Genomic DNA, 17,513 nt, shown 5'->3' on the forward strand with positions numbered 1-17,513 from the left:
CAGTAATATCTCATGAACATACTCAATGTAAAATCTATCTTGCAAAGATGGCCCATCTCTTTGTCTACCTACGTATGTGTCTGTCTGTCTGTCTGTGCCGTGCTGCACGGCCTGTGAGAGCCTAGCTCCCTGACCAGGGGTGGAATCCAGGCCCTCAGCAGTGAAAGTGCTGAGTCCTCATCACTGGACTGCCACCAAACTCAACTAGAGTTGAATTTAGATGTCTAAGAAACATTGACAAACGGTATAAATATATTGACAAAATAGTCTAAGATTTCAAAATGTCAAATTAAACAGACTAGAAGAACACAGTGTAATTCTCAAGTTTGTTTACAATTACAATTACTGATTTAACAACTGATAAGAATGCTATTGGGGCTCCCCTAGTTGCCCAGTGGTAAAGAATCTGCCTGCAATGTGGGAGACCTGGGTTCAATCCCTAGGCTGGGAACATCCCCTGGAGGAGGAAATGGCAGCCCACTCCAGTATCCTTGCCTGGAAAGCTCCATGGACAGAGGAGCCTGGTGGGCTACAGTCAACAGGGTTGCAAAACAGACACGACTCAGCAGCTCGACGGCAACGAGAGGAAGAAGGACACTGTCGCGCGGCACGTCCCTCACAGTCCCTTCTGGCGGGAGCCAGCACGAGGAGGCCCGCCCGGGGCAGAGGCCATGAGGGTGAGGGGTCTGACAGGCAAAGGCCAGTCCGGCCGTAAGGGAGCCTCGCTGCATCTGCCCCAAACCCAGAGTCTGCCTGCCGTACCGCACTGCGCTTTTCGCTTCCGCTTCTGACATTAACAGGGGCTGTCTCCCCACCACCTTTTCCTGGAAAAAGTTAATTTAGAGCTTTTAGATAAGTCTCCTGGGCATAATATGAGTGTTTCAATCCAAAAACCCCTCTGATGGCTTTCTAGCCTGCTTACAGGACTCTTACAGCTGTGCGTGTGAGTGTTTGCGGCCTCCCTACCGCGAGAGGCGCAGGAAGCTCAAAACATCCTAGAAATGTACGGGCTTCCGAGGAGTCAGAATCATTAGAACAGGACTGATTAAGGGTTTCATTTGTTGAGCCAATACTTGCTGCCAAGTTTTCATATCTTTTATTTGTTGATATAGTTGGTATATAGAAAAAAAAAACAAGCAGCAACACAGATCTTTGAGTTAAGTACCTTCTTTGTTAGAACCCACTGTACCATTGTTCTATAGGGATGTAACTCTAGTGCTTTGAGGGTGATGCAGATTAAAGAAAAACACTTCAGGGGAAATGAGATTAACATTCATCAAGGAAGAGAGCCACAGAGTGTTGACAGGCCTCTTGGCCGGAAGACAACGTAAATCACCTGAGACCTTTTGTGTCCGGAAAGCCCTGCAGAAGGAAAGCCCAGTGTCGACAAGGCTCAGGACTGCTGCCCCTGCATGACTCTGCATCTTCCATTATGTAAAACTTAGGGTATGTAAACACCTTTTAAAAATAAAGTTATGGGGGTTTTGCACAAGCTTGGCCTCCCCCGTGTGGACTCTCTCTCTCTTTCTCCCTCTCCCTCCCTCTCTTTTTCAGGCTGATCCCTTGGAACCGGAGGCTCTCCGTGTCTACTTATTTGCCCGGGCTTCTAAGACCCACGTGAGAGGGAGCCCAAGGCGGGGCACCCTCCGCTATTCAAGCGGGTGCCTGTGGCCCAACGCAGACGGTGCAAGTTTCTTGTCTTGAAACTTTATTAGCTTTCCATGTAAACCAAGGAATATCAGCCTCTTTTCTCCACTAATTTTCCTACTACACTATTCTTTCCTAATCTCTCTTTATATTTCTAAATAAATAAGTTTTTCCTCACCAACTCCATCCCCACTTTGAATTCCCTGGATCCACCAGGGCTGGACCCCGGCACCCTTCTTAGGGTTTTACTATTTCAAATTTACATGTATGTTGTACTTCATTTAAAAGAAGAATTTCCACAAGGAATATACTAATTTGGCACTTCTAATTCTAAGATGACATTAAACAAGGAAATTCCACCAGTGAAAACCCTGCTGTCCCATCATACTGTTTAAGCAGCCTTCTTCCTACCTGATATGCAAAGGCTTGCGGTGAGTTGTCAATTATTATAGTTTTTGAAAGATCTCTTCCAAGGATATTTAAGTCCTTTATATAGTTTCCTTGTACACAAACACAATGTTCACGGAAAAGCCGGTGCCTAAACATAAAAGTAAAAACAAATTAACTAAAAGGTAATGTATCTGTAAAAAGCACAAGACGTACTGAAACATATATACAGTACACATACCACAGGCTTTACAGTTTAAGCCTTATCATTTTCTCTCACAAAGGAAATTCAATTACAAGTGTGGGCCTAGGCTTCGGGCTACGGTCTTATAAAAATTCTTAGCAATTACTGAAACCTTACAACCAAATATTACCATGTCTTAAAGAACTTTGGTTTATCCCAAAATGTTATATTTAAATGACAAAGAGGGATGAAAAACTCTGTAAATTGTTTTTGTAATTTATTTACCCAGGAGAGCTCAGTTCAGATGCAGCATCTGGTTGTCATCGAGGTCCTGCTTTTTAACCAATTTTCCAGATGGTTGACTGAGGCACAAGGAGGTCAAGTGACTTGCCCAAGGTCACACAGTAAGTCAGCGGTTAGCCCCACAATGGGACCCAGGGTCCTCCTGGCTCCCAGTCCTTTGCTCTAACCAGAAGGCCACACAGCCTCCCTATCCCTGCACATGCCAGAATAGAAAATGTAAGAAGGAATGTTTCCGTGTTGGCATTAAAAAAAAAAAGTTTTTAGTTTCTCTTATAGATTTTGAGGAAAGGTGCAGAGGCCAAAACATTCCATCATTTCAACTTTTCCCAAACACCCGTGCTTTAACTGTGTGTGTGATCATTTGAAAAAACAAGGATTGAATGAAAGGATGAATTCAGATTTAAGTGTTACAAAATTGATCTTTCACCAGTGAAAACTGAAAAACATTACATCATTTTAAAAGGAAAGCTATTAAGTTTTGTAATATTTACATACATGTAGTATTCACATAATCTCTATGTAGCGCTCAGAATATATCAGCTTCTGAGCATTGCTAATAGCTGGTGCAGACCATCCTGAAACACTGCTTGCAGACACTAATAGTTTGGTAGTTTGGCTTCCTTGTGTCTTAATCCCACTATACAACTTTTAAGGAGCTAGGACTTACACATTCATAATATTTTTAATTCTCCAATTTTAAGAAAGGGGCATTTTCTACCAACAAAATCTGTCATAGGTCTAAGAACAACCAGTAACTGGTATTTTAATCAGTGCCAATGGTCATGGAAAAGGGGAAGAATCTTAAAACCAGACAAAATGTAACAGTATAAACAGTTTTTTCCAATGATCATCTACGTCTGAAAGGGTTAAAGACAGTCCTACTTTGAAAATACAAGGCTAGACAAAAGAATTTAGGTTCTGGTTGGACCTAAATAAGATCCTACATTTTATCTGTATAAACATCCAGATACAAGTTATCACACTGATAACTTCTTCTATAGCAGCAACTCACCAGACACAGGGGACAGCTAGCTGAGTATGTATATGGAGACTAATGATTACTTTAATTCAATTATAAACTCCTTCCAGTTAGCAGGAATCTGAGTGTTGCTGCTGCTAAGTCGCTTCAGTCATGTCCGACTCTGTGCGACCCCATAGACGGCAGCCCACCAGGCTCCGGCGTCCCTGGGATTTTCCAGGCAAGAACACTGGAGTGGGTTGCCATTTCCTTCTCCAATGCGTAAAAGTGAAAAGTGTAAGTGAAGTCACTCAGTCGTGTCCGACTCTTAGTGACCCCACGGACTGCAGCCTACCAGGCTCCTCCATCCATGGGATTCTCCAGGCAAGAGTACTGGAGTGGGATGCCACTGCCTTCTCCAATCTGAGGGTTAGTAGCATGTATTTTCAATTTTAAAAAGAAGCTACTTTTGCTGGACATCGAATGAGCATTCAGACTCGTGGGACTTTCTGGACCGACCTTGTCACCAACACAGGTGACGCCCTACAGTGCTCTTGGTGCAGGCAACGCACAGTTCAAGAAGCTTTTCTTGTTCTAAGTTTTTCAAAATACAACTTGATGAAACACATTTAAACTCCCAAAGGCGTAGGTTTTATAAAACTAGTTTAAAGAGGGCTTCTAACTCACAGTATCACAACTGCATGGCTATGATCTGTCCCCTAGCAAAATGCGAGCTCTGAAAGGGAAGGGCGTATGCCGCTCACCACTGTTCCCTGGAACACTGGAGGCGCTAAACAGAAATCTTCAGAATGAGTGAAGTCATCAGAGCAAGGTCACTTGTATGCTTTTATTATCAGGTAAAATGAGCATAAATTATAATATACTTTTATGAAAATAAAATACCATTTTCATTTGTGTGTCTGAAGCTTGTTTATATGGAAGATAAAATGGAAACTGACTAAACGACAAATTTTGGTCCTTTAAATTTTTTTTTTTTTTTAAAGAGGGAAAAATCTCCTAAATGTGGACATTAGGAAAAGCCTTTCACTATAGTTGAAACCACTCAATAATAAAAGTACTATTAACAGTAGAAATTAAGTTTAGGATTTTCCACTAGGAGAATATGTGAGGAAATATTCAAGAAGATGAGCACCCAGCTCCCAAAGCCTTCAGGAGCCTTTTCCTGCACTTCTCAGCTCTTGATCAAAACTCACAGATTAGCTCCTATACTTCAGAGGCTGCAGCTAGACTGCTGAGTCTTGGTGTCTCACTTCAGTTGACAGAAGTAATGAAACTAATTTTCAAACTGTCTTAAATTACTGAAAACACCCCCACCTAACCAGTAATACACTGCATCTGCTGGCTTAGGACACACACACAAGGAACTGAGTCCAGATCAGAATAACCTGAGTGACTAAACCAACTGCAATTTCCAATTAGACTCATGTAACATTTTCTTTCCATGGAAGATAAATTTGCTCTTGAAAAAAAAACCAGGAGTTTAATTTGATCTTTTTTGTTAAAATTAACTTTCATTTCTATGTCATTAAAAAGATGACGTAACATGCACTATCTCAGAAGCATTAAGTGAGAACATCACGCACAGTGAGAAACTCCACACACCCCCAGTCCCCCCAGCCCCGAAGTGAGGGCACAGATGTGCAAGTGAATAGACACATTTGATCTCTGCATCCATTAAAGAACGTCTGTCTGGAGTTTAATTAGGAACTCTTAAAGAGTTTGGGGGGGTAAAAAACTAAAAATCACTTATTTTCACCGTTTAACACAACAAATCTCTATAAATGCAGCCAACTAAAAATGGCCATCAAAATTAAATAGAATCATAATAATCTCATAGTTCAGTGTGACAGACATTCCCACTATTTCTTAATTGAATTTACCTGACCAGTTGCTTTTTAGGGTCTAGTATGTTCAGTAACTTGTCTGCATACACCTTCTTAGAAGCAGTAAAAAGAATGATCTACAAATTCAGGGGAAAAGAAGTAGTCATTACACATGATCTAAATATGGGCACTGCATTGAATAAAATAAAAATGCTTAAATAATTAACTTAAGTCTGTTCACCTCATACATCTGAGACATTCGTTCCAGGAACTCCCTGAAGAATGGTCTTAATCTCACGTAAACCTGAAAAAAACACAAAGATAAGCTTCAGCAAATAAAAATACAAAACAGAAACAACTTATTTATAAGATATGTTCTAACTTCGAATATAATTTAAAAGTTCATATGAATAAAAAAGTTTACTAAGTACCACTTGACCAAATATATTTCACATACCAAAAATCACTTAAAACAATCTTTTGGTAGGGTAATAATAATTGCTGGTGATCATTTCACTTTTTAATAGTTAAACAGCAGCATATAACAGACCTTTTGAATGCAATTTTAATGAACAGGTAAACTAAGAACGGCAGGTTGCCCTCTGAGATTCTGATCCACCAATCAGCTCCATCTTCCAGCCAGGTAGCATCCATCCAATTATTAGGCAGGCTGTGTGTCCACCTCTAGCTGACCTGTCTCAATGACCTTCCTCAATGATCACTCAGAATTTCTTCTCACTTGCTTAAGAATACCTTTATTTTCAATTTCTATTAAGGTAAATAATGTTTAAGAAGGAGATGTCTGGATTGGTGGGTTTAACTAACAAGAATTTTTCAGAAATCAAGCTTGTTCTACACTTACTGATTCAGATGTGGTATCTAAATTAGCACTGCTGGGCTACTTGAGATTGAAAACATAATAATCAAACACCAGTTATCAAAACCAACTGACAATATCAGGACAGACTACAGTAACCAAAGAACTGACTCTAAATACATTATTCTCTTACTTCTGTCTGTCTTTCTGCCTGTATTTAACGGAGCTCTTATAATATTTTCAAGAAGCACAGAAACAGAAGTCATGAACAACCACTAAACACTGATTTACAAAAGACTTTAACGCCTTTAAATTATATTTATTTTGTGACAAAAAACTTTTGAGACGTTTGTACTTCACTCAAAGGTGATTATTAAAGTCAAAAAGCATGAAAAGCAAATACTTAGAGAACATCTGTGCACCAGATTCACCTGATTCAGACTTTTTTTTAAAGTTGTGGTGGCAACAAATTCAAAATTTAGGCTTCATCATATTTAATTGTGTCATCAGTACACATATAAACAAAAATGACCTTTGATAAAAAGCTAGTTCCGTGAATGTCTCAGAGCAGAACAGGGAAATCGGGCAAAGGATTTTAGAAGAAAGGGACTATGTACTAACAGTCTTCGTAATTTCTAAAGCCCAAACAGTGTAAGAGAAAGCCAAATATATAGTAAGTATATGATAAAAATCTGTCAAATAAATTGAGTTTAATAATAAACAGATTTAGGCAAATAAGCCTGCCTTAAGCAATATAAACAAAATTGAGAAGGAAAGGCAAGACCACATACTACAGGACAGCTACACACCAGAAGGACAGCCACTGAATTTCCTTAAGAATCGATCACTGTGGAAGACAAATCTCAAACAACTACTGATACGGTAATAATATCACCCTATTCCCACGTACAGGCTAGAATAATAAGTCAAAGTGTGTGTTAGTCACTCAGTAGTGTCTGACCCTTGCGACCCCACAGACGGTAGCCCACCAGCCTCCTCTGTCCGTGGGATTCTGCAGGCAAGAACACTGGAATGGGTTGCCATTCCCTTCTCCAGGGGATCTTCCCGACCCCGGGACTGAACTCACGTCTACGGCACTGCAGGCAGACTCTTTATAGTCTGAGTTACCAGGGGAGCCCAGCATAACCGAGATTTACTCATTTCTAATCCTGTTATAAGGCAGCTGATCTCAGCAGCTTTGACTAATCAAAAATGAAGTAAGTCACACGCTCCCAGCACTAGCAAATAACAAAATCACTAGTATCCAATCCCTGTCCTTTAGGATGAGATACAAAATTTTTAACTAGATTTGCGCTTCTAATTAATTTTAACATTTGCATCCTAAAATATTTGGTATAGTTTGGTAGTTTTCAACACACCTTATTTGATAGTCCAAGTAATTACTACCTTAACTGACAAAATCAATTTATATTCATTATGGAACACATCAAAATATATTTGTAATGGTTAAGGAAAAAACTATCAATTCAGTCAATACTTTTTTTCAGTCAACCTTATCTCATGGAAGATGATAAGCCATGAACCATCAGAGCCCTCTGTCTGCTGCTAAGAAGCAGTTAAATGCATTTAACAACCAAAAATACTTCATTTCTGCATGTGTATAAATGCTTCCATTTGCTTTCAATATCCCTATCACTTGCTCATATTGTAAATTAAAATAAACAGGGCCTCTACAATTTGGGGTTTGTCTCCTCTGAAACCTAGAATACTCTCACTGTAGAGGAACACTTCTATTTAAACAGCACTATCTAAGCATAATCAGTGGAACACTGTACAGAGGGGACATTTCCCACTTCTCGCACTTCTGGATCAGGTAAAAACTGAGACTTCGTTATGATTCGACGACTTTGACTACACTTAAAAGTGTAACACACATCTTAAAATCTGACACTGCTGTCATAATGTGGCTATTTCCTGGGGATGAAAGGCAGCGCTGACATGGGGGAACAGAGCGCCAGAGTGTTTTCCTACCACGAGAATAGAAACTGTTCACTGCAAATGTTCCTACTCTCAGAGCAGGTTCACGATTTGAAACACAGGAAGGTGTTTCAGGATTAAAAGACAAAAGCAGAAACTGAGACGGTTAGGGGGAAAAAGGGTTGAAAGGTACACAGCAACAGCGAGCAGGGATGGGACTGGGACCACGTGAGGGTCTGTCATTTGCTGTAAAGGCAAAATCTCAGAAAGAAAAATAGAAATAGAGTCACAAGGCCAGCAGGATCTAAGTCATCTGGATGGATATACTGAAGCAGAAATATATACAAGTCAAGAAGCACTAAGCACTGTCCAGCAGGAAATAAGAACAGCTGTAAGGGATGCGCGATGCAACGAGACTGCCACCGCTTCCTGGGTCAGGCCAGACAGCCAGCCAGGCACATACACACAGACACGCCTCTGCACGCTCCCAAAGCGACCCCACAGATGCCCTTTTCTTTTCCTAACCGTCTCACAACAAAGATTCCCACCCCGCGTTCCTCACTCCCTATTTTCTACATCCTTCTACTACTTAGAATTTCAAAAACCATCCTCCTTTACACCTGCAACTCTTCAGAATCACTTAGTCACCCAAATGTAAGACTAGGCCGTAAGTTTCATTTCAGGGTGGTGTATATATGCTCCTTTAACTATACAGCAATTATTCTAGGTACAGAACAAATAGTTTTAATCACTAAACCAAATATATTTTGAAAAAGTCAAAGTCTTAATGCATAATGCTATAATAATGAGCAATTATTATGTAAGAACACCATACACAAAGACATGTCTTAAATAAGACTGCCTACTACCCAAAGATGTTGCTGCTGTGAAATGTCTATTATGTAGAACTTCTGTACATTTCATCCTCGTGACTCAATTTACTTTGGAACTGGAGCTTTGCGCCTCTTAGCTCCCCTCACTTGTTTCATTATGTGTACAGCTGTAAACTTTCAAAACAAAATCTACTAGAATAATATCTGTAAAAACAGTGATAGCTAATCTTGTGTAATATATTGTGAACTGATTTTACCAAAACTTAGATGATATCTGACAGTCAGCCTGTACTTTCTTTAGTACTAAGACAAGAGAATGTTCTATAACTGTGCATATAAGATGCTGCTGCTGCTGAGTCGCTTCAGTCGTGTCCGACTCTGTGCGACCCCATAGACGGCAGCCCACCAGGCTCCCCCGGTCCCTGAGATTCTCCAGGCAAGAACACTGGAGTGGGTTGCCATTTCCTTCTCCAGTGCATGAAAGTGAAAAGTGAAAGTGAAGTCGCTCAGTCGTGTCCGACTCTTAGCGACCCCACGGACTGCAGCCCACCAGGCTGCTCCTTCCATGGGATTTTCCAGGCAAGAGCACTGGAGTGGGGGGCCACTGCCTTCTCCTAAGATGATGCTAATAGGTTATAAATGGTTAACAGAACTAGACTTAATAAAAAGTCATTAAAATAGCTATCCAGTCATAAATTGACAATATTTTGTGGACGTCTATCTAAATTCAAATTCATGTCTAGGTATGCAATGTCAGTCATATACACTGATTTCTGTAACTAAACCATTATCTCAGTTACCTAGGTGACCTTATGAGCATGACCAAGAAAGCGAGGGGACACCCAACAATCTCAATTTGCGGCAAAACTAGGAAAAATTCTTACATGTAGATCTTTTTAGGAAAAATACTTCTAGTTTTAAGCACAGATAATATGACCCTAACATATTTTGGGAAAAAAGTATCTCTTAATATGTTTTCATGAAATCCTTTGAACCTATTGCTACACTGTTGCAGGAAGGAAAGAAGGGATCACATTCGGTGGCTCTCGCCCGCTGCAGAGCGCGGAGTGCGGTGTCTCTAACGTAAGAGGTCGGTGGGCACTACCTATTTAATCATCACCCACTACAGAGCGCGGCACCTTTACATTAAAAGATGATTGGTGGGGACTACTTATTTAATCAGCAGTAAGAATTTAAAACAACAGAAAACCAAGAACACTGAAGAAGGTAAAGAGTTTATCAGCACACATACACCAGTATATACCACAGAGACAGAAGAGGCTCTGACAATGTTTTTAAACCTTCTGTACACCTCAGTTTCTTCATCTATAAAATGGGTATAATAACAGTACCTACATAAGGTTACTGTAGTAAATAAGTTAATACATATAAAGCACCTAGAACACTGCCAGCACATCGAGACCTTCAACAGTAATTATTACTATCCACGTGATTATTTAAAAGTAATCAGCCATAAGGAGAATACCTGGAAAGAGCAGGATTTTATGGGGGTAGGACTGGGCAACCACACTCAAAGAGAAAGCTCTATCTTTACTTGAAGAAGTGGTTAAGTAAGTCAACAGATTACCTAATTATTTAACTTGGTTAACACTGTCTTTGCATCAATACCAGATCATAGAGACAAAACCCAAATCTTTTCCATAGAAAGAGGGTTGCTCAGATACAGCCTGTGGAAGCCTCGACTTCATAACCCATGGGTGATTTTACAAGTCATCTTTTGCTTCACACAGTTTCAATAAAAGGCAGATTGCTGCTGGGGATAGTATCTGTAGGTGGATCAGTCTGAGAACGAATAGGTAAATACTGAACCATCATAACCAATACAAATGAAACTCTCAAACTAAAACCTCCTGTAAAACCTTACACTGTATTAAACAGAAATAAATTTGAAAAGATGTTTTCTTATGTAGTCCAAACAGGATAAAATGTTTCATGTATTCACACAGAAGGTATATTAAAAATTAGCAATGAAGCATACTTTTCAAGTCATGGCCATTTATATACATATACACACACACACACAATTTTTCAATTTGAGTATGTGTGTACACATATTTGTGTATGCATATAATTATAAGATTTAATGTGTTTCTTAAAATCAAGTTTACTAAGTTTAAAAGAAAAAAAAAACAACAACAAAAGCCCACAAAGCCTTCAAAACCAAATTCTAAATTCTTAAAACTCCAATTTAATATGTTTAATAGTCAACTGTCACCTCTCCTAAAAGTTGTGAAATATTTTCAGCTACTGAACAAGAATTTTCTGTATATTTTTAAATGAACTACTTCTAATTTTAAGATACATTTATAAGGAATACAAAAGCATGATGAAAAAATTAGTACCAATGACTGACCATATTTACTAATAAGGATGGTAAAATTATTTTAAATGCTGACTTACAACTCATTACCAAAAATATTATTCCATATCAGATATAAAATATTACTTTCATCCTCCACACTGTGTCCATGGCCCCAGGTGTTTTAAGGAACAAGTATACACACTACTCTTATATAATAAAATTATACTTTATGAATGTCCAAACAAAATGCCTCCTGTTTAGTATCAATTTAAGTCAGAGCATGAGTGGGGGAAAAGCTTGATTAAGTATCTACTAACAGAACTCTTCATTCAAACAATTGCTTTTTTTCTTCATCAAGCAAAAATGCTGACTTTTCTAGGAAAGATTGCAGAAAAGAGATAGGTGCCGCCGACCTTCTACTTCTATTTTTCTGTAGTATAAAATATTTGAAATCCTTACAAAAATTATCCTAGGCTGTAAGCCTCCCAGAAAACAAACTATAATAATGAGGAAGAGGCAGAGCTTTGCTAAACATGGGGCTTCCCACCCACCTTTCCCCCCAACTCTTCCCATAAAAGCAACCTCTACTATTAACACAAAGCATACTTTAGCAAGTAGCTCCCTACAGGATCCTAACTCTCCTTGAGTGCTTACCACAATCTGATTTCTGGACAGCTGACCCAAAGTTTGTTGATTTTACTGATCTTCAGAAAGCCACTGACTGGCTAAAGTCTTACTGGTGAACAGAGTCAAGAATCAGATGCCCTGCCATACTTTACAGAGTGAGGAGTTGGACAACACAGTTGCGCTTGGTGGCACTGTGGTGAGACATAGGAGGCATCTTCTTTTTGTCTTCAATTAGCCACGTTTGGGCTGGGTAGCTCTATTACATCTTCAAAAAACTGAGCTCCAGTTCTTGATGGAGACAGAGGAAGGTCATTGAGGAGGTGGTTCAGCTCAAGAGCTAAGTGAAAAATCTGTCTTTTGATTCAGTCCTGCTTGAGGATAGTAGTCATCTTCTGGATGGAAGAGGGAGTGAGATGACCTAGAGTCTTGAATTGGTGGATCTGCAGGAACAGAAACTAAATACAGTGGAGACCTCTTAACTGAGTAACACCACGAGACGGATTTCCTGACAATGTGTCAACATAAGCTAAGTATAAAAATGAAAACATGTGCATTGGAACTGATCATGCACTTGCTTTTCCAGATATCAAATGCATTTGTACCATTCTACGAATAAACCTGTTTTCCAGTATCTAACTGTAAACCAATTCATGGAAAAACTACCAATTAAGGGAAAAGGAAAAAAACATTCAAACAAAAAGTCTATCGACTTTGCCTTAGTGAATGCCACACCCTCACTTTAAACACTCAGTTACTCTTTCATAAACTATAATCTGTCTGACCTATACAGTGTCAGTGGTAACATACATCAAAATTTTCATTTGAGTTGGATCTTTTAGGTTTATCCTCTAGAGAAATGGAAATTCAAATACACTCAAGGTACTAAATTGAGGCTTGAATAATCTATCTCTTCATTATTCTAAGTCTTGCATTAACTAAGCTGATCCTTACTTATCAATCAAAAGAAGTAAGGCAATCTTTAAACGTTGAGTAGTGACCACCTTAAAATTTCCCTCAAACTTTCATCTGCAAAAACCTTAGAAAGTCCATAATCAGGGTATAGTGGATCTAATTCTGAATCTCTCTATATATTAACAAGAATTTTGATCAAAATTTGATTACTTACTTCCATTTAGAATTTGAATATGTAAATTTACTGCACATACTCTTGTAATTATTAGACCAAGGGTCAGCAAACTATGGCCTTTGAGCCAAATCCAGATCACCACTTATTTCTGTTAAGTGAAGTTTTACTGGGATGCAGTCAGGCTTGTTCATTCTGTGCTCCTATGACTACTTTCATGCTACAATGGCAGAAAAAGTGGCTGTAACAGACTGCAAGCCCTAAAATAATGACAATTGGCCCTTTACAGGAGAAAGTTTGCCAACTCCTGATACAGACAATTATTAAAACATACAGAAGACAAGTTACATTTTAAATGGTTCTGAAAGAGAACAGCAAACAATTAAAATTAGATACAGTTCTACCTCAACAAACTTACCATAAAAAGAATGCAAAAGTAACAGAAGCCCCAAGAGGACACTTTATCTGGCTTTGATTCAGATGAAGAATTCTGAGCCTATCTTAACATTACCATTTCATTTTAAAGCATATATGTGAAACTGTTACAGCGCTGACATTTCCAAGAGCATACAGGAAAATGCCATGAAACTGTTCCCGTAAAAATGGTTAATTTTATGTTGTGAATTTAAACCTCAACCAATTGTTCTTTAAGAGAACATACAGTCTTTTACAGATATCTACCTTTAAGTGGGCCACTTCACACTGCAGTTGTTAAACACAGAAGTTACATCTTACCTAAAAATGTGGCTCCTCCAAACTCTCTTAGGTCATCCCAGACCCTTGTGTTTACTTCTTCTTTGCCAGTAGATGGAGACAACACCACTGAAAGTTTAAAAGACATCATTCCCTGTTTAAAGGGAGCTTGCCGGTCTGAAAACTGAGGGAACCCTAACCCAAGATTTCTGCAAAGTTATTTTTAAAAAGTAGACAGAATGGCTTTGCCAGCACCAGAAATCTAGCATTAGCCACGGACATCCTCAACAGCTTACTGAGAGGGAACTAAATTCTGCACACAACGTAGGAGCTAAGTCATATTAAAACGCAGTCATCTCTGTAACTTAGAGTCAAACTTCCTGCTCATTTTTCCTGACTTGGCCAGACCATTTAGTTCTCCTGTTTCGAAAAGCGGAGCCCGGATATGTGAGGAGGAGCTCTTTGAGCTCCACAGAGGTAGAGGCAGTGCCTATGGAGATCATTTCTAAGCACCATCTGCACTGCTAAGAGCCTTTTTCAAAATGAGACACCTCTCCGGATCCACATGAGATAGGAAGGATTTTACACAGAAGAGAACTAAAGAAGAAACGGTGAAAGCAGTAAGAAAAAATTCACCTTTATGGTCAAACTGAAAAGAAACCCTCATGAAAGGAAAGTCAAACTTATCCACTCTCCAAGTTTTTTATCTCACTACTAAAAATTATGGAAACGGACAAACCAACTGTGGGAAAGAAATTTTAAACCTGGAAAGCTTAAGAAATCACATCAAAGTAATTCTTTGTATTTTTCAGTAATAGCTTTCTTTTCCAAACTCAAAGCTTGAAAGCCATTGTTTTTAAGGCCAATTTTGAACATAAAAACAAGGTTATCAAGCTAAAAAGAGAGAACGTATTGCTATACTATTTATATTTGCTACAAGATTCCTGTCTTTGAAGTACACTGAACAAGAACAACCTATTTGGCAGAAAATGGCTTAAAAGAAAGATTTACCTTAAATAACATCCAGTTATTAAAAGTCTTAAAATTCCTTACTTTTAGGTATATTTTGTTCATCCTCTGATTATATATCAGAACTAAAATCAGTTTACATAAACGGGAAATAAATACAGTATCCAGGTTTTACCATACCCACAATTCCTTTCTAGGTTGCACTAGAACTGACGATGACCGCTTCAATAAATCCTCTTAGGACTAATTACAAGATCAGGCAGGTAACGTAGATCCTGAGCCAAAACCTGACTCTGAAATCTTATGATTCCTAAGATCTAATAACTGTCACGTGCCGAGAACTCTACGCCAATATCCTGCCTATTAAGAGCGCATAAGCAATCGTGAGCACCTCTCACCACGCCTCGTAAACGTGCTGTGACTTAACTCAGTCAGCCCTTGGGTGGGCTTTATCTGACAAGCAACAAGGTTCTGGACCCTCTGCCAGCCTTTCAAGAACTGGGACACAAGGCAATGCTGCTAACAACGCCCAGGGCAGAAAGGCGCTTTGTAGTTCTCAAAATGTATTCATACATATTAATTCAAATTTTATGATAGAAAATCTCAAACAAAGTAAGAACTATGGTCAACAGATAATTCACAGTGATATCTGTAACTGATATTTGTATTTTGCACTGTTCCCTGTCCACCAACACAAATGAGGGAGACATCTAACTTTTTACAGGAAAAGCAGAGTGCCTAGAGTAACTAGGAGAGTGCCCTGGAATTCCAAAGAAACCCCCGACTCACTGCACTGCAGCCCACAGACACGTCCCTATGGAAGGCCGCGACAGCGACCCACACGGGGGCTTTCTTCGCACGAGCCGCGCTTTGGAAAAGCAACGACGCTGCCGGCTGTCGCCCTGGCCAAGCTCCCGGGGACCTGAGATGTCAGTGTTCTGCCTCCACCTGCTGGCAAACAGGTCAGGGACTTAGTACAGATCAGTGGGTAGGAAGAGTCCACGTTCTTCTGGTGACAATGTTTAGATGTAGTCCTTTAGCATGATGCTACCTTGTGTTACTAAATCATTGAAATAGAGATGAAATCCATTGGGAATAAACACCTTAAACTTTAGCCCCCCCAAAAAAAAAATATATATATATATACACACACACACACACATATATATTTACAAAGGATTTCTTGGCTCAGAATATCTAACAGGCCAAAATTCAAGTTAAAAAGGTTTAATTACCTGATAAATGACATCTTGGAAAAGGACTGGAAAAGTAAGTGCTGCGTCTTCCAGCTCGTTTAAACTACAGTGCACTAGCGTTTCATCCTTAAAATAAAAAGCACATATTGAGCGAACTAAGACACTGAGATATTTCAAATGATAACTGTATGTACTCATGATCACCAAAAACGTTTACTGAAGCACCCTTCAGCACATGAGTTTCATAACGCCTTCCTGTGTATGCACGGCACAGCAGTCACGGGCAGAGCTTTCTAAGTCACTGGTTCTCCGGTGGCGGCCACTAGGACTGCGTGCGCTGTCGGCATTATCCGGGCACTGCCAGTGAGAAATGAAAGCTCGCCAGCTCTTCTGGTAACTCAAATTCAGCAGGGAGCAGAGCGCGGAGCCCAGCAGTCTGTGCTCCAGAAAGTCTTTCAGGGCCAGGCGATCGGGCGAGTCTGAGGGTCACTGCTCTCAGTCCTGCGGCTGCCCACTTCTGCTAACCACATGTATACTTTCTTCTTCTTAGTTTTACAACTCAGCAATAGAAGTTCAGCATTCAATTATTTAAAATATATGTCTTTTACTCATATATAGCTCCTTATCTGTAAACTAAATTAGCGGTGAATCAAGACCGCTATTTGGTATCTTTGATTACCAAACCCTCTTTTCTCATTGTGAGGAAAGGAATGTGAGGATCATTCATCTAAGGTATGTGCAAGTATCTGTATTTCTCAAATCCTGGAGGAAAAACAAGAAGCCTTCCATTTGCAGAACCAACAACACTTTATGCTCAAAATGAATTAAAATGGAATACAAATGCTCACACCTTATGATTCCACATGTTACTAGCTGCAGTGTTTCTTTGAACCTAAAGTTAAACTCGGTGGAGGCAAAGAGCAAAAAATACTCTAGACATGCCTCATTTTCTTTTAACAGCATATCAGAGTACACAAATTAAGATATTTTCTTAGTACCTTTTAAATCTTAGTATCTTTTTAAAAGGTATTCTCTTTCCTTTAATTGGATCTAAACTAACTCTGCTACTCATCTTCATCTATAGCCTACCTAAATTTCGATCATTCTTCTTTATATGCGTCTGTAAAATTGCTCATTTATGCTCACTAATTCTTAGCTTCCCTTCTCTTTTTACCCTTCATATTGGTTTAAAAATTTTACAGCCAAGCTTGCTATCATGATATCAACTACTAACATAAAAATCTAGCGAAATCTTTTTCAGTTTCTCCACTAACTTGCATATCAGATCTTACTTACTCATAATCAGTTTCAATATTTTTCTTTCTTTTTTCCTACTTAATCCTCTAATACACATTAAATGCTTAGGACTTCTGGATACATAGCTTCTATCTCTTTGGCCAGGCAAAGGCTAAGGTGCTGAACTCTCAGAACTGTCCCTGCTAGTTAAGATTTAAAAGAATAATCTTTTCCTAAGATAAGAAACAAATTAATGAGAACTAAACTACATCTCCAATTATAGGTTAGTAGTAACAAAGACTAAATAGTAAAATGTTTTCCAACATTACATAATGAATTATATTTTTGCTAATATCAAGAAATTGCTGGCAGATATAAATAATGGTGACTATATATTAAATTTGGTTAGGAAAAGGTAAGAGATATTCAGTTTTCAAAGCTCTCTTGGTACCCTAAAATATAAATTTAAAATCA

The 17,513-nt window shown here is 39.0% G+C and overlaps 1 protein-coding gene across 2 annotated transcripts in view; it reads right to left on the minus strand.

The window, feature by feature from the left end:
* Positions 1–17,513, minus strand: part of CTDSPL2 (CTD small phosphatase like 2) — an 82,309-nt gene that overhangs the window by 6,646 nt on the left and 58,150 nt on the right. For both annotated transcript variants that reach the window (XM_018053825.1, XM_018053824.1), the window contains exons 8-11: positions 15,843–15,929; positions 5,565–5,627; positions 5,381–5,460; positions 2,059–2,185 (exon numbers count right to left, since the gene is read on the minus strand). In XM_018053825.1, the coding sequence (XP_017909314.1) occupies positions 2,059–2,185; positions 5,381–5,460; positions 5,565–5,627; positions 15,843–15,929 (357 nt within the window). The remainder of the gene's footprint in view (positions 1–2,058; positions 2,186–5,380; positions 5,461–5,564; positions 5,628–15,842; positions 15,930–17,513) is intronic.

This window comes from Capra hircus, chromosome 10 (assembly GCF_001704415.2).
Source record: "Capra hircus breed San Clemente chromosome 10, ASM170441v1, whole genome shotgun sequence".
NCBI lineage: Eukaryota > Metazoa > Chordata > Mammalia > Artiodactyla > Bovidae > Capra > Capra hircus.